Raw genomic sequence first — 23,406 nt, 5'->3', positions numbered from 1 at the left:
GTGATTCTCAAAGGGTGGTCCCCAGACTACCAGCATCAGCAGTACTTAACTGAATCAGACTTACTGAATCAGAAATGCCAGGGGTGGAGCCCAGAAATCAGTGTTTTTAAAAACAAGCCTTCCAGGTCCTTGTGATGCAGCTCAAGTTTGAGAACACTATCCTGTATCACAGCATCATCCTGCTGGAGCTCCAGGAGCTTGAGCGATTCCCTTAACTTCTCCGAGCTTCAGCTTCCTTGTCTATAAAATAGGGACAAGAATAGTATCCGCCTTACTTGGTTGTTGTGAGAATTCAGCGAGAGAATTCATGGAAAGTGCTTAGCTCAGCACCTAAAACGTGGCCGATGCTCAATAAAGACTAGATATTATTTTAATAATGACATCATCATTATTCTGCATCATGTCCCTATCCCAGTGCCCCCCCTTCACATTTCTGCATGATATAATCCTCAGTGCTGAGGGCCCCCAACTGAGGTGTCTCCTTCCTCCGAAGAGCCTCTTGTGATCTCTTTCCTTTGAGCCCGTGTGGCTTGTCTCTTGGGCCACCTGCTTTGTATGTGTCTGAGTTCTCCGCACAGGGCCCGATTCTGCCTTGTCTGTGTGCCCTGCAGCATCCCCTTCCCCTCCCCTGCCCAAGTTCCCGGCATTTGGGCAGCTGCCTGGGCCCTCTGCAGTCCATGTTGGTCTGAAACGCCACGTCCCAAGACTGGGTTCTGCCCACATGCTTCCTCACCACACTCCCTAACTGGCAACCATGGCCAGCCTTCTGAGTCTTTCATGGTCTGGAGGGGAACTTCTCACTCTGGGTTAACTGGAAATTTTGTTCTTTGCAGCTTGTCATGATTTCCTATCCTTCTTATGCTAAATCCCCTTGAATAAGTATCTACATGGAAGCATTTTAATTGAATCCTCTGCGAAGCTCTGCAAGGTTGGGGTTAGGGTCTTGGTGTCATAGATGAGGGGACTGAGGCCCCAGGTCGACAGCTTCTACATGGCAACATTTGGAATAGACTGAAAGCATCTAGCTCCTGAGTTCAGGTACGTTCTACTGCCCCAAGCTGCCCAAAGCGGGACAGAAGAAACAGTTTCAAGTTTTCAAGACTGGTAACTCTTTGAATTCCTGGGCATTGTCCTGAGGCTGAGCATTCATGGACCTTCCTCTGGGACAGCCTAACTCTGACCTTCCCTACTTGCCTTCCAGTTTCAGGTCTGTGCGACTGCTAAAGAATGACCCAGTCAACTTCCAGAAGTTCCCCTACACGAGTGAGGATGAGGCCTGGAAGACCTACTTGGAAAACCCGTTGACGGCCGCCACGAAGGCCATGATGAGGGTCAATGGGGACGATGACAGTGTTGCAGCCCTGAGCTTCCTCTATGATTACTACATGGTACGTTTGCCCCCGCTGGGCCTGTACCCCTCTGACTGAACGCACGCCTTCGCTCTCAGGCCTCATGGCCCCACAGCCCACGCCCGGCCCCACACCGTGCTTTTTCTCTCCTCTGGGTCTTCACACATGCTGTTCCCTCTGCCTGGCCCCCTTCCCTTTCCCCTGGATAAACCTTTCTCTCAGCTCTGGGTCTCATTCCTTCACTGAGAAAGGGGAAGGCTTTCTTGGGTTTCCCGTTCTGTGCCTCCAGGTACCCTCAGCAACTACCATCATTATCCTCGACTCTTTAGAGACTTGGCCAGCAAGTCTTTAGAAACTTTTCTTCATTCCCCCATGACTGAGCTCTTGGAGGACGGAAACCGCGTGGTGATCATTACTCAGTCCTCAGCACCCCATAACTGCTTGCCACACACATAGCACCCGGTACATATTGATGGAATGGATCGATGTCTTGGCCACACACCCCCCCTCACAATAGCACCCCCAGCCTCTTCTTTCTGCCCCTGTCCCTTAGGTCATCCCAGTTGCCCTGTCCTCCCCACCCGCCTGTCCCAACCCCACCAACTAGAACATGCCTTCTGCTCTTGAATCCTTTCCTTTTCTTCCCAAGGCCACTTTCACTTGCCATGTCACCTGTCCCTGTCCAGAGTGTCTGACTATCCTTCCTGCCCTTGCTTCCATTCTGTGTAATGTAACACCTCCTGACAAACGGTCCTTATGGTTCTCTAATGGTTTCCAGGGCCTTGGCCTTGACTCTGGGAGACTGTCAGCACCTGAGAACAGGAATGAGGCCCTCTCCTATCTGACCAGTTGGCCATCACAGATCCCTAACACACAGTGCCCCCCCTTCCCATGCCTATGCCAGACATTGCTCATGGACTCCAGCCTGCCTTCTCCCTGGGGGTACAGGAAGCTGAAGAATCTTTCTCAAGCCAGTACTCCAGGCAGCCCCTACCCATCCGTCTGAATTATCACATGATAGCAAGCTTTCTCGTTCTCCCTAGGCTGGGTGATTGCCCCAAGAGACTTTCCCAGATTTGAGAATGGGAAACATAAACAGCCAATTATTGAGATAACTGGCTTTGGACTTGAAGATTTAAAGCCACTTTGTAAATAAGCCCTCAAATTTCCTGACCCGAGAAATATTTTATCTACCTTACCCCAGGGGGGAAAGCACACTCTCCGTGTAAACTCACAGGCCAAGGAGGGGAAGTATGGTCTCAGATACGAGAAGGCCCCAAATTTTCTTTCTGGCTTTGGTTCTCACCATGGAGGGGTGTGGTTACCCTACCTTACTTGCTCCCCAGCAGACCCATAGCGTGCTGATAGTGTCTGGACCAGGCCTTGGGAAAGAAATTTGTATTGACTCCCTCAGGCTGGAGATGTGGTGAGAGCCAGAATCCTAGGCCTGGATTTAACCCCCAGGCTGGGATTTACAGTTTGAGGTTGGACCATAATGTGAAATCCAGTATCATCTTCCCAGGCAAAGGGCCATTCCCAGGGCCAGAATGGTGGGGACAGGTTCTGGAGGTGATACCTGTCGTGGTTTTAGTGAAAACACCTGCCCCACCCCCACCTCCCCATTTCAGAGCACTCTGGGTTCAGAACAGCCCCATGGATAGTAAGGATGGGGTCTCATGATGTGCGGCGGGGATGGAGTTGGGAGTTTGAGACCTGATCTGGCCACAAACTGGCAGTGTGGTTTTGGGCAATATACTTCTAAAAGTAACAGCGTATGGTTTCTTACTGAATGCCAGGTTCTGTGCCTGGCACCTTCCCGCATGCTCTCCCATGGGGTGTGAGTAAGAGCCCAGGCATTGGAGTCCCTAGGCTGGGTTGGAGACCTGGTTCTGGCTTTATTAGCCAGAGGTCAAAATGACCTGGATGCTCTAAGATACAACAACATTATAATTATGAAAAGTCACATTTAGATAGTGTTCTCCATGTGCTAGGTCTAAGCACTCACAACAAGCTCAGGAGTGGGTGTTACTATTATTATCCTTGTACAGATGTGGACAACGAGGTACAGAGAGGTTAAGGGACTTGCCCCCCAGGGCACACAGCCAGTATGTGGCATATCTGGGAACTGAACCCAAGAAATCTGGATCCAGAGTCCACGCTCCTAACCACTGAGACAACAGAGCCTCTCCGGGCCTCAGTTTCCTCATCCATATAATGGAGATGATATTAGTAGCTGTTACAGAGTGTGGTACAGGGCTTAAATTAGAGATCACATAGAAGGTACCTAGTACAGGGCCTAGTGCACAAGAAGTACTAGACTAAAAAACAGCAAGCAAGGGGCGCCTCGCTGGCTCAGTTGATAGAAAATGCAACTCTGGATCTTGGGGTTGTGTGTTGGAGCCCCATGTTGGGTGTAGAGGTTACTTACAAATGAAATCTTAAAAACCAGCAAGGGGCACCTGGGTGGCTCAGTCGGTTGAACATCCGACTCTTGATTTTAGCTCAGGTCGTGATCTCAGGGTTGTGGGATCCAGCCCCATGTCGGGTTCCTTACTCAGCGGGAAGTCTGCTAGAGATTTTCTCTCTCTGTCTCCTGCCTCTTCCCACCCCCCTCTTCTCTCTCTCTCTAATAAATAAATCTTAAAAAAAACACACACACAAAAACTAGCAAGCATTATTTTTACTAGTAAATCTTCAAATACTCTTGAAGTAGGTATTATAATCCCCCACTTGCCATATGAAGAAACTGAGTCTCAGAAAGGTGAAGTCATTTATTCAGAGTCACACAGCACTTTTAAGTGGTAAAGTTAGAACTTAAGCCAGATCTGCCTGACTTCGAATTCCAGGATGCCTAACAGCTAATTTTGAGGTGCTTCTTCTCACTCTCTAACTTGGAACTCAGACTGACTTATGGCCAGCCAACTCCAAGGACTGGCAGGTTTTCCCCCCAGTGACCAACGTAGTTCCTCTGTCTGGCCAAGGCCGCCCGAGGAGGTTGATCTTGCCATAAATGCATAAATCCCTCTTTCCTCTCCACTCAGGGCCCCAAGGAGAAGCGGATCCTGTCCTCCAGCACTGGGGGCCGGAACGACCAAGGAAAGAGGTGAGGTTTGCTCAACCACCATCTCGGCCCCTTTCCTCATGCTCCCCTCCACCTCGGGCTCTTAACAATCGGGCACAGAAGGCTCAGTGCCCAGGGCCCACAGGACTCTTAGGGGCCCATGGAAGTGAGAATTTATTTTAAAATCAGAAGAAAATAATGAATATAATCCAACCTGGATTACACCTATCTTTATACCAATGCAACTGTAAAAAGGTATTTTAAAATATTTTTTTTTAAGGTGGAAAGAGTCCGAAGGCAAGAAACTAGGGCCCACCGAGTCATAATGAGACCCTGTTCCACTAGAGAGCCTGCAGGCCATGTGGGCTGGAGTTTACTGAAAACAAACTTCAAAGCCATGGTCCAGGAAAAGCCCCGAAGGCAGCTTTTCTGTCCTAGCTCCAAAACCCTCCTCCCTGCAGTCTCACGGGGAGGGAGACCTGGCCTGGGGGAGGGGACACCTGGGTTCAGGTACTTCTTTCCTCTGGCTCTCTTGGGCCTCTGCCTGACATTATAGCCTCGGGGCGCTGATGTTCCCCTCCTCCTCCTAGAAGGCAGCCCAGGCCATGCTCACGGCCAGATGGGTACTAGAGGGACCCTGCCCTTTCTCTACTCTTCCCCCACCCTCCTCCCCCACGCCTCCCCACCTACCATGTAGGGCCTCTGCTGGGAAACCTTCTGGGCTTCTCTCTGCCTTCCAGAAAATCCAAGCTGCTAAGGCAGGCATTATGGCTCATGCTGCTGGCTCAGGACCCCTCCGTGCTAGGAACAGTAGGGTTGTGCATGGGACTTTTCTGAAAACTAATTTTTAAACATGTCGTTAGCTTTTCTGATTACAAAAGTAATACCCGTTTGTTATAAAATATTCAAACTCTATAAAATATATAAAGTAGAAAGTAAAAGTTTCCTGTAATCCTACTCCCCTGCCCCGCTTAACAGTTTGGAGTATACCCTTCCAGACCTTTTTCTCAACATATATTAACTGTACTGTGTTAACAGTAATATCCACTCCCCCTCTCCCCTGCCCCCCCCCCCCCCCACTGTGTAGATGACTCAGTGCAGTTGTTTTAAGGTGGGGACATTTGACTCTGGGTAAGAAATAAATGAACTTTCAGTTTTTAAAATGACCAAGTACTATAAAAGATAAAGCAGATGTTTTTCCCCTCAACCCTGAGCCTGTACTTGGTTCCATTCTCGACACCCTCCTCCCTGCTCATCCCTGTGACAAACTGGCCTCTTACTCTGTCTTGCTTCATGCACGTCGGGAAGATCTAACATTATGTGGGATTAAAGAAGGTCAGTGGGTCAGCGTGATGGTCACCCTCCAGTCCAACTGAGGGTCCCCTCGCCCCTCAGAGAGAAGAGGTGCACTCACTCAGCCCTCCTCTGTCCCCAGGTACTACCATGGCATGGAATATGAGATGGACCTCGCTCCCCTTGAAAGTCCCACGCATCTCATGAAATTCCTGACAGAGAATGTGTCTGAAACCCCAGAGTACCCAGATGTGCTCAAGAAGAATAACCTGATGAGCTTGGAGGGGGCCATGCCCACTCAGGGCAAGGCAGCTCCCCTCCCCACCGGCCCCAGCAAGCTGGAAGCTGGCTCTGTGGACAGTTACCTGCTGCCCACCAGTGATATGTATGATAACAGCTCCCTCAACTCCTTGTTTGAGAGCATTCATGGGGTGCCACCCACACAGCGCTGGCAGCCTGACAGCACCTTCAAAGATGACCCACAGGAGGTGAGGGCCCACCCCCATACCCCTCACAGCATCCCTGGATATGTGCATGCATGTGCAAAAGGAGAGAAGACAGTGAGGAGGTCAGAGGTTTGGAATCCTTGGGATAAAAAGTCCTAGAGCAGAGGCAGGTCTGCCATGTACTGTTGTCCCAGTTGTGCACTGCATAACCTGCACAGCTGTATGGGACAGCTCTGGGATGAGGCCCCAGCAGCCTGAATGTGGCCATTTATTCTCTTTGAATTATGTTCCTCTGCAGTCGCTGCTCTTCCCGGATATCCTGAAAACGTCTCCAGAACCCCCGTGTCCAGAGGATTGTCCCAGCCCCAAGAGGTAACTCAGCCCTTCTGGAACCTTGGCCACTTGGACGGTAGGCAGAGGCTACAGACAGAGCCTCACACTGTCCCCAGAGCAGGCATCGTCAGTGAATGAAAAGAGGGGAGTGAAAGCACATGAAGGGAGAGAGACAGATTTCTACATTTCTTTCTTGGGCTGTGACAGGGAGCTCAGAGCCCTGTTCAAAAACTGAGGTTCTGTTGCCCTTCATCTCCCCTGGGGCTTTGTCACCCCTCAGGGGTCTCTCTGGTTTCCATTATTTGTTATTCAGCAGGATTGTGGATCAATGAAACCATAAATAGAAACTCCGAAAATGAGGAAACTGAGGTCCAGGGGTAGGATGATTTCTCAAAGTCCCACAGTAAATCCCCAGCACATCCTGAGCCTCCTGTCGCACTGCCCTCTGGGATACTCCTGCCTGCGAGGTCAGCCTCTCTGTCCTTCCCCTCTCCTCCCTGCAGTGACTTTGAGTACACCCTGGGCTCCCCCAAAGCCATCCACATCAAGTCGGGGGAGTCGCCGATGGCCTACCTCAACAAGGGCCAATTCTACCCCATCACCTTGCGGACCCCGGCAGGCGGCAAAGGCCTTGCCTTGTCCTCCAACAAAGTCAAGGTAGGTTGTCCCTGGAGCAGCTCAGGAAGGGGCTAGGATGGTTGGGCCAGCCCGGCCTGACAGGGACCCTAGGGAGGTGGTGCCACTGCCACGGAGTGGGGGGACATGGAGGCAAAAGGGCAGGGCTGCTGGACCAGGGCTCTGGGAAGGGATCGGGACTGCCTGGGCCTCTCCTGAGGCTGGGGGTCACAGCGGCCGCTGTGCTTGCAGAGCGTGGTGATGGTTGTCTTCGACAACGAGAAGGTGCCCGTGGAACAGCTGCGTTTCTGGAAGCATTGGCATTCCCGGCAACCCACTGCCAAGCAGCGCGTCATCGATGTGGGTGAGAGCCCCCCCAGAACCCCCTCCCTGGCTCTCAGTCTCTCCCTGTCCCTGTCTCTCTCTCTCTCTGTCTCTCTCTCTCTCTCTCTGTCTCTCTCTCTCTCTCTCTCACACACACACACACACACACACACACACACACACACCCCAATTGGGTCTTTCTTGCCCTGCCCCTTTCCCCAGCCCCCTGTGATCTCGGCGGGACTTAGTTCTCACCCCAGCCTCCTGCCTGGCCCCTGTCTCCAGGTCCTGCGCTGTGGGGTTTGCAGGGATTTGCATCTGTGGGCTTCTTTTCTGTGTTGCTTTGGGGTAAACAGTGCCCTAGAGACCCCAGCAGTGTGCGATAAATAGACCCCTGGGATACTGGCCTGCGTGTCCCCGTGGGGGGCTTAGCCCATTGAGACACAAATGCCTAAGAGAACAGAGCAGACTGCAGTGTAATTTGGAAGGTTGGAAGGACAGTGCAGGGCAGTTCTGCTTTGGGAGCTGGGACCCTGGGGCTCTGTAAGCAGGGAGAGGGCCTGGGGAAGGGACACGGGGTACCACTTTATCCCGGTCCTGGGCCCCGGGATGTGTGGGAGGCACCGCCCATCCTCGGGCCTCCAGGTTCTGACTCCATCACTCTTTTCTTGACTGTGTGACCTGTGTGACCTCCCTTTTCTGGACCTCAGTTTCTTCAACTATCAAATGGAATAAGGCCAGCTACCCTGCCTGCCTCCAGTGCTGTTTCTTCTGCCTTGGAGTCGTATGCCCTGGAGAAAACGATATCACTAGAAACAATCCCATGACATGTCTGAGAGGCCACATAGCAAGTGGGTAGGAGCCTGTGTCCAGGGGCCAAAGCTGAGCTCCAGTCCTTGCTGTGCCTTTTTTTTTAAGCTGTGGCACCCTGGCCAAGTGACCAGACATCTCTGAGCTTCATTTTCTTTCCATCTGTAAACTGAGTGTTCATAGCGTCGCTGTGAGGATTAACTGAGGGCTCGCCATACTGACGTGTTCAGTGAGTGGTGGCCGTCCCCCAGTTCGCCCACGGTCCGTGCGATGGCTCGGCGTGAGGAGTCCCAGAGCTGCTACGCTTCCTGGTGCTCTTACCACCACCGGCACTGCTCTTACTCCTTCTACTACTACCGTGTCTGGGAGAACCCCCAAGTCCCAATCCCACTGCAAACTCGAACCTCCACCCAGAAGTGATGAGGGCCCTGGCCTAGCCGGCCAACTTAGGGATTCTCTGTGGGGTTTGGGCACACCTGCTTCCCAGGCTGGACCTCAGTTTTCCCATCTGTAACCCAGGGTACAACCATCAGTTTCCCCCACCACATTGAAGCCTGGTTCTTGGGGGAGAGGGTAGCCCGGCTCCTAACTGCCCCCTCCCCAGCATGTCCCCAGATCCCTTTCCTCCTGACTCTCCCTTCTGGTCTCCTGTGGTTCCAGCTGACTGCAAAGAAAACTTCAACACCGTGCAGCACATCGAGGAGGTGGCCTACAACGCCCTGTCCTTCGTGTGGAATGTCAATGAGGAGGCCAAGGTCAGTGCATGGCTGTGACGGGGCTGGGTCCCTCGGAAGTCCCCAGGTGGGGATATAGGATTGTGGCAGCTGCTTTGATGAGCGTGCCCGTGGAGGAGGCAGGATAGAGAGAGGAGGAGAAGCACAGCCTTCCAGAAAGGCTAGGCCTACGTCCCAGCCCTGTGACCATGGCTACAAAATTGGGGTGCAATGAGAGCACCGACTGAGGGATTCACATGAGGATCACGTGTGCTAAGTAAAGGGTAGAGCCCAGCCTGGCTCAGCAGTGGGGGCTGTTGTTATCAATCCCATCCACCCATTCACCAGATGGGAAAACCGAGGTCACACAGCCAGCCACCGATGCACCAGGTTTGCCGACTTGCAGGCCAGTCAGGGTTGCAGGAGGAAGCTTTGGAGTCCGCAAGGGAGGCCGCAACCCCAGTTACATCACTTCCTGCGTCCAGTAGAAGGGAACAGTAGTCTGCCTCCTGGGGTTGTAGTGAAGATCCCCTGGGATCATGCATGTCTCAGAGCCGGGCACAGGGCCAGACCCTTGGGAGAGGCCTGAAAGTGGAGCCTCTGGTGATTTTTTTCATCCCAGCCAGTCAGTGCCCAAGGCCAGCTTGCTGTGTGCTTCTGGGCCTCTCTGTGCCTTGGTTTTCTGTTTGGAGAGCCGGCATTGTGGAAAGGGCACTGGTCTGAGAGCCGGGGGCTGGGTGACCTTGGGCCTGTCCTTTGCCTCCTTGCGCCAGGCCTATCCTCTCAGACCAGGGTTGGGTCCAGCGCATGGCAAGGGCATTTCTGGCCTGGACAGGCTGGGGAGCTTGCCTTATGGGGGCAGTCCAGGCTGCCTGGAGAAAATAGAGCTGAAGGGGCTCTGAAAACTCAAAGGGAGGCACAAAAGTGAGGGATTATTATTATTCAAACAGATGCCAGGGGCTGGAGGAGGAGCTGGGGCCTCTGGTGCAGGGAGGCGGGGGAAAGAGTTTCATGGGAAGGGAGAGGTGGGTTTCGGCTAGGATTTTCTCACAGCCCCTTAAGCCCCCGGGCATGGGTCTTTCTCATGCAGCTGGGTGGGAGCTGCATTTGGGCTGAGTTGGCTGAGGGGGAGGTATGTCTGGCATGCGCCCAGGGGCCTGGCCCCCACAGCCAAGGAGGGAAGGGGGTCTGCTCAGGCACCGCACCCCTACCTGTGCAGGTCAGGACCATTTCCGAGGGAAATGTCCCAAAGAACAGTGGCCAGTCTGGAGTGGGGTGTGGCCCTGGCACCCCATGGAGGAGTCAATCAGGTAGACAATCACCAGGTGAGCCTGCCAGGGAGTCCCAGCTGAGACTCAGCCCAGACTGCCATCGGCTAGGCCTAGGCTTTGGGTTGAGACCAGCAGTCACACTCACAACAGGTCACTACATGCCCAGCTCAGTAGGTGCTCCACGCACCCTCACAGCCACGTGAGGTAGGTTTAATTAACCCCATTTTGCAGATAAGGAAACTGAGGCTCTGTGAGGTTAGAGCACTTGTCTCAAGCCACGTGGCCAGTGAGTGGCAGAGCCCAGCTTCCCCAACCGAAGTCCGGGTGGCCGCACGCCTGGGCTCATTCTGCTGGAATGTGGAAACATCAGCAGGTCACCCCTCTGCTCAGAGCCTCTGCTTCCTTGGCTGTAAAATGGGGGTGACAGGTCCAATGATGGCTGGAGCTGGTGGTCAAGGGTGCAGAGGGGCAGGGTCTCACCCCTGTGGCCCGGGGCCAGCAGGAAGGTGGTCTTCCGGGGCTGGGGGGAACGGGCTATGGCCCTTCCATACTCCTCACTCTGGCTGGCAGAAAAATGAGGCTCTGGACTTTAACGAAAGCCCACGAAGGACCCCTAACCTCCCTCCCAGGGCCTTGATCCTTTGGGCTGCCCTTGGCAGTCTGGTGGGAGCTGCCTCACCCGCTGCTGAAGAGCCTGGGCTCCAGCCTGGGCCCTCCCCACACCCAGTGTCACCTGGGGATGGCCGGCGCGCCACCCCGAGCACCAGGTTGGCTGTCCATAAAAGAGGTGGTGATGGGTGCCTGCCAGGGGTGCCGCTCCCCAGGGGCACAGTAGGCTCAGTGATCAGGGTGCTTGTGGGACAGCAGGGCTGGCGCCTAGGGCAGGCTGTTTCTCCAGCTCCCCTGTCTGTCCCCAGGTCTTCATCGGCGTCAACTGCCTCAGCACAGACTTCTCCTCGCAGAAGGGGGTGAAGGGAGTCCCCTTGAACCTGCAGATCGATACCTACGACTGCGGCTCAGGCGCTGAGCGCCTGGTGCACCGAGCCGTCTGCCAGATCAAGATCTTTTGTGACAAGGTAGCTGGGGTGGGGGGTGGGCTGGGAGGGAGAAGGGCCAGCCCCCACCCGTGCGTCCTCCCCAGCCATGCGGGGCATGTCTGTCTCCCTCTGCTTCTTGCTCTCCGCACGTCTCCCTCCTCTGTGTGCTTGTCATTGTCTGTCTTAGCCTCTAAGTCTATTTTTCTCCCTCTCTCTGCACTTCTGTCTCCCCTCTCTCTTTCTGAAGATCTCTTTGTAGATCTCTCTGAAGATCTCTCCATGTTTCTTTCTGTGTCTTGTCTGTCTCTCTCATGTTTCTCTTTCTTCTTCTTGTCCCTCTCTGACTCCACTTCCCTTTTCTCTGTTTCTCTGTCTGTTCTTCTCCCTCCACGTCTGTCTGTCTGTCTCTCATGGCCTGGACTGACCTCAGACAGGGCTGGGCTGGGCTGGGCCCAGCGGGGTGGGCGCTGCTACTTTCCCATTTCCTGGTCTCACTCTGGGAAGAAAGCAGCCCTAGAAGGCTGGCAGCCCCGGAAGGGCTGGCCCATAGTTAAGATGCAAGGCAGCCAGCCCTTCCCAAGGCCCTTGGTGACCCCCTTCCCCTTCTTCCCCCACAGGGAGCAGAAAGGAAAATGCGGGATGATGAGCGGAAGCAGTTCCGGAGGAAGGTCAAGTGCCCCGACTCCAGCAGCAGTGGTCAGTGGGGATGGGCCAGGGGCTGGGCTGGCCTGGGGCGAAGGGAGAAGGAGACTGGAGGGCAGAGGCTGGGGGTATGAACGGAGAGGTCCCAGATGCAGTGCCATCCTTTTCCCATCAGGCATCAAGGGCTGCCTGCTGTCCGGCTTCAGGGGCAACGAGACCACGTACCTGCGGCCCGAGACTGACCTGGAGACCCCGCCGGTGCTCTTCATCCCCAACGTGCATTTCTCTGGCCTGCAGCGTCCTGGAGGGGTGAGGGTCTCGGCCAGAGAGGGTCCCGGCCCCTGGGTGGGACCTGATCGGTGCAGACTGGTGGCGAGCACCCTGCCACTCGGCCACTACAGGCCAGTTTAGACGTGTTTAGGTCCGATATTTTTTACATCAAAATGAAAATGCTTTTATTGAATCCCATGGGATTAAAAAACGTACGCATGTTCATACAACATTAATGACCTTTTCTACTGAAGAGAAGAAGGTCAATGAAGAAACGGACCTTATAACCGTCGAAATGTTCATGCTTGGGGCGCGCATGGAAGTTTCTGATTTCTGAGCCCCAAATTAGATGGCGGCCAAATCCAAGCTGGATCATGGTGGTCATGGCAACGCTTGTGAGCACTCATTATGCACCAGGCACTGCTCTCCATGCTTCCCACGCGCCACCTCCTCTCCCCCTCCCTACCACCCTACCGGATGGGTACTGTCATTCTCCCCGGATTCGTGGGGTGGACGTTGAGGCACAGAGACCAAACCCCACAGCACGGGCAGAGCCAGGGTTTGGACCCAGGCACCTTGGCTTCAGAAGCCGAGCCCGCGAACCCCAGCTACACCACCTCTCAGGCCGGGGAGCCCTCCTTTGAGGTAGATACCGTTGTCCCTCCATTTTCCAGAGAAGGCCGCACGGCAGGTCAGTGGGGGAATCAGGATTGCAGAGCCTGTCTAGTAGTTTGCTTCCATATTAAACAATTTGACTATTTCCTTCCATCGAGGTCCCCCCCCCCGCCTCCCCGTGTAGGTGGGAACGTTTGCAGAAATAGTTCTTGCTGTCCAAGCTGTGTTCAGTGCACTCACCTCAAACAGTAAGAGGTTGTGGAACCAAAAAAGCAGTCAGCACTGATGTGGCCAATGGTGCACACCTAAAGCCCTTCCTGTGTCCACCGTCCTCCCTTCACTGCCCCCCGGGCCCCGGAAGCGCTTCTGTGGCCCCATAGTCCGGTGGCTGCATGACCCCAGTGTCTCTCCCCAGCCAGAGGCCCCAAGTCGGGAGATGACTGCTCTCATGGGATTAAGGGCCCTGTGGCCAAGTTGACGGCTGCTCTGTGGGGAAGAGGGAGGCCCCCAGGCTTTGCCCCTGTGAGCCTGGGTTAGGGGGGCGGGGAGGTCTGAATCCTGAATCTGCCTCCTACCAGGTGTGTTACCTCGGGAGGCTCTCCACCCTCTTGGGCAGGCCTGGGTGCTTCCTGTCATGGGACTGGTGATGCCTGGGCCAGACAGCACAGTGCCAGGCGCTTAGGGGGGGTTCCAGAGAGTGCCCTTTCCCCTCACCCCCCTTTCCCCTTGTGCTTCTGCTCCTACTTCCCAGTTCCCAGCTGCACGGCAGTGTGCAGTCCTGGCCCTTCTAAGCAAGCTGGGGCTCAGGTGGGGCTCATGGAGTCCACCATATTTCTTCAGCACCTCCTGTGTCCACGGAGTCCTTGACTCATTCTACCTGGGCTGGATCCTACCTTTTGACTCAAGATCTCAGCTCATTTAAGAGGACTTAATCTGAGCGGAATGGGCTGGAAACGCATTGCAACTGCATCTCCCCTCCTCCCCGCCACACCCAGAGATTGGGCCCCCTCCCCCCAGAAAGCCTCCAGCAGTGGAGGGCCCCTCTCATCTTCCTCATGTGATGGAAAATGTCTTTCCTCTTCATTGCAGGCCGTGCCCTCGGCGGGTCAGAGCAGCTCCAACAGGTACGGAGAGAAGCAGCTAGGGGCCTCCTCACCCACCCTGCCTGGCCCCCTACTGCTTGTGCTGCCCCCCAAGGCAGGGCCTGGGCGCTGAGGAGGCAACTGGGAGACTCTGCCCCCAGCCCCCAAGCTAGATTCAGGCTCCTTTCTCACTGAAACTGCCCACGTTTTTATGGGTTTGTTTTATGTGAAAAGTTGGCAAATCTCTGGCGAGACACATGCTTGTAAAAAGGGAAGGAAGAAGCCTCTGAGATGGTAGTGCAGATTTAGACAGCAGGGAGGGGACGCTGTGCCGCAGGACTGACCATGGGGTCCACCCCCCCCCAAGACTCCAGGAGGCAAGGGAGGGGCCCGGCGCCTTGGCCCCTCCTGACGTCCTTCCCTCTTGGCCTAGAGATCTGCCCGAGTGGGAGCACGGCCTCATGGGCCTGAGGCCGGGACGAGAGGGTGGCGTGTAAAAGGGAGAGCTCATTTGTTGTTGACCTCGGTGTCCTCCCCCGCCGAAGAAGGGGTACTTTTCATGCGGGGCTTCCATACCAAATCAGGTCACTTATCCCCTCACCACAGCCCCAGCAGGTCAGGCAAGCAGGGGTTATTGCTCTACTTGACTGATGAGGAAGCAGAGGCTCAGAGAAGTGCAGTGACTTGGCCAAGCTCACACAGTGCTTGCGTAGCATCTGCATGGACCCTAAGTCTGCCTTACTCCAAATCCCACAGCCCTGCCCCCTCTCCCTGCCTCCTGGCCAAGTGGATTCTTTCAAAAAAGAATCCTATCGATGGTAAAACAACAGTCGGCATTCACCGAGGCCCTGCTGTGCACCACACGCTGTTCTAGAAGCAGTTTGCATGATCTTCTGCAGCCTCACAACTTTATGAAGTCTTGTTGTCATTGTCTTGTCATCCCATTGGATAGATGGGGACCCTGAGGGACTAAGAGACTCCCCCCAAGTCACCCAGCTAGTGAGTGGGATTTGAACCTAGGCAGTCCCAACTCCAGAACCTGTTGCTTTAACTGCCATCCCACTGCTTTGGGCCTGCCCTCATGGGATCTTCTGAGCTCTGGGGCCCCTTCCAACTCTGGGATCCCCCTGGGTTCCTCACGAGCCCCTCCCTGTCGCTTCCTCCCTGCCCCCCGCCAGGCTGCCTCTGAAACGCACCTGCTCACCCTTCACGGAGGAATTTGAGCCTCTGCCCTCCAAAAAGGCCAAGGAAGACGATCTTCAGAGAGGTACCTTGACTCCCGGCCCATCTGTTCTCTGAGCCCACCATAGAGCCCCCAGCTCCCCATGAGGCCTGCCCCAAAGCCTCAAACACCCACCATGGCCCAGGCAGCCACGGCAGCATCCGTCCCAGCAGAGAGGGCACAAGGGGCCGCCTTACTCTTCTGAGTTGGAGTTGGGCCAAACCTTGAGGGTGGGGTGGGGGCCAGGGGAGCACCCAGAGTGCTTGGAGAGAGGTCCATGGAGCTGGAGGGCTTCTGCTTCCTCTGGCCTTGTTGGACATGGGCATCCTGCGGCAGTTGGAAAAGGCAACAGGCTCATTATGTTGGGCAAGCCCCCTGCCTTCTCTACTGGGGGTTGCGAGCAGAGTTGGGTTTCCATACCTGGCTTTCTGGCTTTGACAGCCTGAATCTGTGACTTCCTGGGAGAGGGGGACATGCCCAAACCTCTGGGGGCTGTAGCTGATTATCAAGGAGAAACCAACCAGCAGCTAAGATCAAAAGCTTCCGGCAACCTTCAATTGAGCCTTGTACTGCACTTGGTATTTAAAATGTCATGTCATTAATTCCCCAACAACTCTGTGAAATAGAGGGCGGGGCCACCTCTATTTCCCATGTGGATAAAGTGAGGCTCACTGATGGAAAAATGTCTTCAGGGTCACCTAGCTGGCAGGTGGTAGAGCGGGGATTGGAACTTGCCCAAATCAGCACAGTCTGAGTGGGACCTGCAGAGCTGGGTGGTATTTCCCCATCTGGGTACAGACCCTCAGCAAGGATTTGCCCTTTCTGCAGAAATCAATCTCATGTTAAAAATAATATTTTGGGGGGCGCCTGGGTGGCTCAGTAGCTTAGGCATCTACCTTCTGCTCAGGTCATGATCTCAGGGTCCTGGGATTGAGCCCCGCAAGGGGCTCTCTGCTCGGCAGGGAACCCGCTTCTCCCTCTCCCTTTCCCTCTGTGCTGTCTCTCTCTCAAATAAATAAATAAAATCTTTAAAAAATAATAATATTTTTAAAGATTCTCCCATCCCCTGAGGTATTCCCGGGCTGATCTGTCCTCCCCTTACCACTAAACCCCATCCCTTTGCCTCTCAGTTCTGTTGTATGTGCGGAGGGAGACCGAGGAGGTGTTTGATGCTCTCATGTTGAAGACCCCAGACCTGAAGGGGCTGAGGAATGCGGTAAGAGGCTCTGTGACACCCCCCCAGCCCTGGCCAGACCCCACTCTGTGTTCCTGTCCCCCACTCTTCACTCCACAGTACTGATTTCCCACAGGAAGGCTCTGAGGAGGAATATGCTGGAACGCTGGCTTTCTGATGGTCCACCTGTCCCACCCCACTGGGGGGGTGCCTACAGGCCTGGCTGGTGGGGGCGTGCCTCTGTGATGTTATCTCCCAGCCAGAACCCTGGCTCCACCCTGGGAGTCACACACACCATAAATCCTCCTTAATCTGATGGCTGCTGTCTGACAGGCCAGAGCTTTTTGTTGGCTTTGCAAACCTGTTTCTGTTTTAATGGGAATGAAACCCAAAAAGGCCAGGCCCCAGAGACACTCTTTTTTTCTTTTCCAGGGGGCCTCATTCCTCCACCTTGTGGTTGGCTGGGGGGCGCTGGCGGGGGGGGCGGCGAAAGGTGGCGTCTGGGCAAGGAGACTGTCCCCAACCCCCCAAACTGCCAGAGAGCGGGTGGAACAGCTTTGAACGAAACCCACAGCAGCTTTGTGGCTCAGCTAAAAACTGAGCAAACACAAGTCTCCAGCTGGGCTTGAAGGTTGAACCACACAGGACAGCCAGAGGGTTCCAAGAGGGCGGGCTGGGGAAGGGAAAATGAACCCGTAGTAACACCAACTACCTTTTACTGAAGACCCACTACGTGCCAGACATTTTGTCAGGCATGCGACGTTTGCTAGCTCACCATATTCGTGTAATACCACCAAAAAGTGGGTACTATTATTATCTGTTCATTTCCATGAGGAAACAGCCTCCCAGAGGTCAGGTGACTTGCCAAAGTGGCTAGAAGTGACAGAGCTGCAGTCCAGCCCAAGCTCTCTCCACTCTGCTGTACCCTACTGGTCCCTTCATGGATCATCCGTCCTGCTTGGCTGGAACCAGCCCCAGAAGCTGGCCTCACAAAAGGCCATTAATGTCACTTAGACTCAGAATCTTTGGGCCAGTTTAGTCCCTTCTTCTAGCAGCCCTATGAGGTGGGCAGGCATGACCATTTCCACCACTAGCTTGCCCAGAGTTGGCAGCTGCTGAGTGGGGGGCCCCCGGCACCGGCATGATGTGGGTCTGGCTTTAGGCAGGGGTTGGGGGACCTGGTGGATGCTCCTTGGGATATATTACAGCTACTAAACGTGCAGTCTGTCAAGAGTTTGTTGTGATGCAGGAAGGCTTATAACATATGATGTGAAGTAAAAGAAGTTCTATAAAGCTCCATGGGGAATACAAAAAATCTGCACCCATGGCCAAAAGATGGGAAAGAGTGTACCCAGATGTTTATCTCTGGGAAACAGGATTACGGACAGTTGTAATTTTCTTCTTTGTATTTTTCCACAGTAGGGATGTATATTTTATAATCAGGAAATAAAGTCATAGTATAAAAGGCTGGAATAGATCCAGTTTGGGCAGCAGACAACAAATCCCCTACTGTTCTCTTCCAGATCTCTGAGAAGTATGGCTTCCCTGAAGAGAACATTTACAAAGTCTACAAGAAATGTAAGCGGGGGTAAGTGCTCAGTACAGCTCTCCCTCCCATTCCCCCCCCTTGCTGCCCCTTTCTATCTAAAATGTTGGCTCAGGCTGCTCCCAGTGGGTTGGCTTTGTGGCGAGGACAAGGCCTTGGAGTTGGGCCGAAAGCCCCCAGTCAGGCAAGACCACCTGTAGAGACCAGACATTGACCAGCACCAGGAAGGAAAGGAGGGGCAGACAGATGGAAGGGTCTTTGTAGAGACCACAGGTAGAGGGCCAGTGGAGGCCCAGAGATCAGACGACCCGGGTCCAAATCCCAAAGCCACGGGATAGCCAAGTCATTTGATTATAATGCTGGTGATCCTGACTACCATTCCCTCGTCCGCCTACCATGTGTCAGATGTGGGGCTACGCATACCCCACTTAACTCTCACAGCCACACTATGAGGTAGACACCATGACCCACCCTTCACAGATAGGGAAACTGAGGCTCAGAGGTGCTAAGCAGTATTCAGGGCCGGGAGCAGCAGAGGAAAGACAGGGAGGCAGAAGGGCCCAGCAGTGTTGCTACCGGTCGAGTCAGGGGCCCAAGGAGGGAGCGGCTGGCCAGGAGTCTGGAAAGGGTGTGGAGATTGGGCGTGGTTTTGAGGGAACCCGCCCCGGATGCTCCACAGGCCTCCACCTTCAGGTCTGGATGAGGCAGGAGGGAGTGAAGCTTTACCTTCCAGAGGGCCAGGCAGTGTGGCACCTGCTCTGGGTTCCTGGGGGTTAGTGCTAAACACCACAGCACCCTTTACTACCTGCCCAGGAGAGTCCTCGGCAGAGGGGGGAGATGGAGGGCCATGTGGTGACTGCTTCTCCCCCACCCCCACGCCAGGTTTTAGTCCCCCTGGTCAGAGCCAGCGAGCTGGACCCTCACAGCCCTTGCTAACCAAGTCCCTGCACCAGCCCAGCGTGGGGCCTCCGGGCAGTGAGGAATTGTTGACGTCATTCCTTGCCCAGAGGACCCACTCCCGGCCCCCTGCCTGCAGCTCAGACCCTGTCCTCCTGCTCTGGACAGTGTAACTCCAGCTACACTTACTGGTGGCCCCTGGAAGGTGCTTGGGCATTGCCCCGTGGCCACTCTGCAGGCTTTCCTTTTCAGAAGGCTTTGCAAAGCCAGGCAGGTTTTGTACCCAGGCTGAGGCCCCATCCAGGCAGGCCCAGGGGCTGGCCTCCCACCCTCCCTCCTCTTTGGTTCCCACCCAGCCTCCCACAGAAGGGCAGGGGGCGGGGAGGGGGGGGGAGGTGTGCAGTCCTGCAGCCCCTGGGAAAGGACCCGTTTGGTTTTGGTTGTATGAGTGTCTAGAGTTTTTGTGTGTTTTTTTCCTTCCAAGTTTCGGTTTCAAACTGGGGCTCACACGCTCTCTGGGGCGGAATCCACCTCCTCGCAGAGGGCAGGCTCTGCTTTGCCCAGACAAGCCCAGCCCCACTGCCCCTTCGGTGCCAGCGCCCGTCCCCACCCCCACCCCCACCCCCACTGCAGCCCCACCTGCTGCCGGCCTCCCTGATGGGTCCCATGGCAGGCTGGGCCGAGGGGCTAGGAAGTGTGTGTGTGTGTGTGTGTGTGTGTGTGTGTGTGTGTGATTTGGGGGCGAGTGTATGCATACGAGGATGCCCCAGCCCCACTGGCCAAACTGCAGATCCTTCCCTTTAACGTTAGCCAGCTATTTAAAGCCTAATTTAAAAGCTTCCATGTGTGGAGCACTTTCTATGTGCCAGGCGCTGGGCTCAGGAACTCCCAGGCATCATCTCATTGACCCTTTGAGTTTGGTATGACTTTCTGCATTTCTACAGATGAGGAAACTGACGTTCAGGTGGGCCCGGAGTCACGGTTAGTAACCAGCAGGAGGGATCCTAGCCTGTCTGAGGCCTGTGTAAAGAACCACTACTTTATCTCGCCTCCTGCTTGTTCCTCTGACCGCTAAGCAGTGTGCAAATAGGGGCTGTGGCCCGGCCCTTTATGTGCCTAGCCCCAGAGCCCAGGGCATCACTTAGCGGCCCTTCAGAGGCACCCCACACCCCCAACCACCAAGACCTCAGGCCTAGGTCACCTGAGATGCGTAAATGAGAAGAGTCCGCAAAAAAACCTTTCGGGAGAGGAGAGGCCAAGCTCCTCTGCCACATGTCCCTCATGTCACACTCTCTTCCTCTGAGGAACAGAAAATTCTAATCAGTGGCCTCGCTTATTTTCACAGAACCCTCCCGAAAGTCCTGTGGACAAAAGTAGATAACAATCAGCTTTACAAGCACCACTGAGTGCTTGAAAGATGAACAAATACATTGTTTTGCTGGCAGCTGGCCAAGGCTTTCGGGCAGCCCGGGACGGAAGACAGCTAGAAGCGGGCTAGTGACAAGAGGCCCACATTCTGGGGCAGCGGTTCCCAGCAAGCCCTGCCTCTAGGGCCCAGCTGTCTCTGACCTCTGAGAGGGAGGGGTCTGGGGGCTTGTCTGGGGTGCCTGGGGTGGAGGTGTGCACTCCGGGCCCGCTGGCAGCCCTGCTGGGGCGTGGGTGGGAAGCAGCCTTCAAGTTCATGCAGGCAAGGCACTCGGTGCCCGGCACCTAGAAGCACCCCGGAAATGCCACTATCAGAAGCCAACACAAACCCGGCCGCTGACCAAGCGCTCACCCCTCTGGCCCAGCCTGCAGCCCCCAGATGGAGATCCCTCTGTGAGATGAAAGAATGGCTGACGGGATCTGAGGAAGCGCAAGCCTGTAATTAGACACCGGCAGTCAGCACCCCGGCCTGGGAGCCTGAGCCCAGCCCTCCTTCCAGAAAGCAGCCGCATCTGGATGCTACTGCACAGATGTGGGATGTAGGCCAGAGGCTTGGGCTCACTGCTTTGGCAAGGTCTCCATCCTCCGGACCTGGGGGATGGCAGGGACGGGGCTACCGCCTCCTGGGGGGGGTGGGGTCCCTGGAAAAGCAGACAGCTACCTGCCAGGAGCCCTATCCTGAGACCCGTAGCCCCCCACTCCTGCCCCACTTGAAATAACCTCACCCCCATCTGAACTCTCCCCCAGGCCTGGATTTTGCCTTTCTCATATATGCCGCTTCCTAACTTATATTTGTAGTGTTGTTTTTCTTTCTAAAAAATGGTACAGTGGAAAGAGACAAAAGTCTGGATGCAAGTCCCAGCTCTGCCATGTGTTAACTGTGTGACCCTAGGCAAATGACTCCGCTTCTTTGAACCTCAGCTTCCCCATCTACCAACTGGAGTAAAAGGGTTCTAAGGATTCCTTTTCTCAGGCCCTACTAGATTCTGAACTCCTGGAGGGCAGGGTCTAGGATCTCTGTGTGGCCCTTGTTTTTGTTTGGAACAAGACCCTGCCCATGGAGAGGCCTCAGTCAATGCTAGTGGGGTGGATGGATGAAGACCCCCGCCTCCATTACAAAGGGGAGGCTGATGTGGTCGGGCCCAGAGGCTCTTCATCAGGAAGGCAGCTGCTAGCGGGGGGCCCTGGGCATACACTGTGGCTTTGATGCTCTGCGGGGGGCCACAGCACGGAGGCCCTGTCCCTCTTGGATTGGCCCAGGTCCCTGCCTGAAGAGCATGGGGAGAGAGGGCTCTCCTCCCCCTCGAGTCTCTCGCGCCACCCGTGAGGTTTCAGTTTCATGGGGGTGAAACTGAGAGGGGCCTTACGTGGCACCTGCCTCTGGCTCAGGCAGGCACACCTGAGTGACACATCGCAGCCTCCTATTGAACCCAAACCATGCTGGTCCACCCACCACGCCTCTTGTGCTTGAACTCTCACTTCGTGTCCGTGTCCCGTCTGGCCTGGGGACGAAGGAGCACTGCGTCTTCCCCAGTCAGTCTGGTGCAGTCGGGGCCATGGTTGGAGGTGTGGCTCGGCTACTTGGGGAATGTGCCTTCCACTGCCAAGTGGGACAATGAGTACCCACCTTTGTTGTTATGACGGTCTGGAGAAAGTTCATGAGGTGCCTGGAATGTTGGGGGCACCCAATAGAGGCCCTGAAAACAAGGGGCCTGCCACATTCTAGACACATCTCCTCTTCTCTTCCAGAATCTTGGTCAACATGGACAACAACATCATTCAGCACTACAGCAATCACGTCGCCTTCCTACTGGACATGGGGGAGCTTGATGGCAAGATTCAGATCATCCTCAAGGAGCTGTAAGGCCCAAGCATCCACCCCCCTCGGACCCCTTGGGGTAGGGGTAGGCTCCAGGCAAGGAACCGTCTGGGAAGTGGCCCCACGCCACACACAACCTCTCCTCATGCCTCAGTGCTGTTACTTGAATGCCCTGCCTGAGGGAAGAGGCCCTCACATTGCAAACCCACAGATGCCAAGGTCAGGAAGGGACCTAGGAGGTGTCCTGACCTGAACCTCAACTCGTGCTTGAATCTACGCTGGATTTCCTGCCAGTGCCGGCCCAGCCGGAGACAGCGCCAGCTTGGCTAACGTCCCCACAGCCTGTCTCCTCCTCAGAAGACTGTGTTCTCTCAGTCCATCTCCTGGTTGGCTATTCAGATGGTGGAAGCGGACCCTCTTTCCCCCACAGCTGCCTGACTCTTGTCCAGCTTTCATTCTTGATTCTTCTATCCACTTCAGACCCTTTGGTCAATTAGCTGGAAAACTCTTTTGATTTTCAGTGTAAACAATTTTTAAATGTTACCAGAGTGGAAACACTCTCTTTCTCACGGATTTCCTCAATACAAGATGTAAATAATCGAGCTGATTGGTTGGAACAAAATAGCTGCTGTAAAAGAAACAACTTCCATGCCTGTTCACTGATGTACACATTTCTTATTTACAATTGTCATTTATGTTATATATATAGAAGTATATATTGTATATACATGCAACATTTTATATTTTTCATGGATACATTTTTATCATTTCAAAAAATGTGTATTTCACATTCTTGGACTATTTTTTTTTAGCTGTTATTCAGTTATGCATTTTGTATACTCACATGGTATTTAGTAATAAAATTCTCCCTATGTATTACTTCAAATACTACACATGTTCCTTTTGTGAAAGGCTTCCCAGGAAGAGAGGGTGAAAGCAGATTAGGCCCACCCCCTTCCGTCCTGCGGGTGGTTTACCCTGGACTCGAAGGCTGGTGGCGCGTCCTGGGCACTGGAGAAGCAGAGGTGCCCCCTGGAAGGCAGCAGGATCCTGATGTCGAGATCTCTGTCTGGCGTGGTCACACAGGCTGAATGTTATGACCTTGGGACCATTGACTAGAGATGGAGAAATCCCGGGAAGGTCAGGATGGCCTTGCCACGGACCGCACAGCTGGGGCCAGGAGGCAGAGCCCACGGCTGGGAGCCACGTGGCCTGAGTTCTTGTGCCACCTCTGCCCCCACACTCCGGGCCAAGTCATTTTCCCTGCAGCTGACTCGGCAGCTTACAGAAATGGGTGCTCCTATCTCTTCCCAGCTCTGCGGTCATGACATCATATTGGTACATGGGGGAGTATTTATGCCCCAGAAATTGACAACTGCTACAAATCAAGGCCTTTATTTCCTCTAGGGAACAAATGACAAATCAGAGCATCTGTCCTTCTTTCCTTTCTTCCTTCCTTCCT

At 54.5% G+C, this 23,406-nt stretch overlaps 1 protein-coding gene across 1 annotated transcript; it reads left to right on the top strand.

Moving 5' to 3' along the window:
• The first annotated feature begins 1,307 nt into the window (after nucleotides 1–1,307).
• On the top strand, nucleotides 1,308–22,030 carry GRHL3 (grainyhead like transcription factor 3). Its single transcript, XM_045895487.3, has 15 exons — nucleotides 1,308–1,388; nucleotides 4,391–4,452; nucleotides 5,846–6,191; nucleotides 6,448–6,521; nucleotides 6,986–7,139; nucleotides 7,350–7,461; nucleotides 8,892–8,986; nucleotides 11,133–11,291; nucleotides 11,870–11,948; nucleotides 12,070–12,203; nucleotides 13,869–13,903; nucleotides 15,040–15,128; nucleotides 16,214–16,299; nucleotides 17,781–17,845; nucleotides 21,875–22,030. The coding sequence occupies exons 1-15, from the start codon at nucleotides 1,323–1,325 to the stop codon at nucleotides 21,987–21,989; spliced, it is 1,671 nt and encodes a 556-aa protein (XP_045751443.1). The 5' UTR covers nucleotides 1,308–1,322; the 3' UTR covers nucleotides 21,990–22,030.
• Nucleotides 22,031–23,406: the final 1,376 nt, after the last annotated feature.

This window comes from Mirounga angustirostris, unplaced genomic scaffold, assembly GCF_029215605.1.
Source record: "Mirounga angustirostris isolate CCGP_5_RB_7025 unplaced genomic scaffold, mMirAng1.0.hap1 SCAF_4, whole genome shotgun sequence".
Lineage (NCBI taxonomy): Eukaryota > Metazoa > Chordata > Mammalia > Carnivora > Phocidae > Mirounga > Mirounga angustirostris.
The sequence above is the reverse complement of the archived record's forward strand: the minus strand, read 5'-3'. Positions and strand labels throughout refer to the sequence as shown.

Coding starts and splice junctions, on each gene's coding strand:
- GRHL3 (XM_045895487.3), top strand. CDS start 1,323: ATGATGAGGGTCAATGGGGACGATGACAGTGTTGCAGCCCTGAGCTTC. Junction 7,140..7,349: donor TGTCCTCCAACAAAGTCAAG/GTAGGTTGTCCC, acceptor CTGTGCTTGCAG/AGCGTGGTGATGGTTGTCTT. Junction 7,462..8,891: donor GCAGCGCGTCATCGATGTGG/GTGAGAGCCCCC, acceptor CTGTGGTTCCAG/CTGACTGCAAAGAAAACTTC.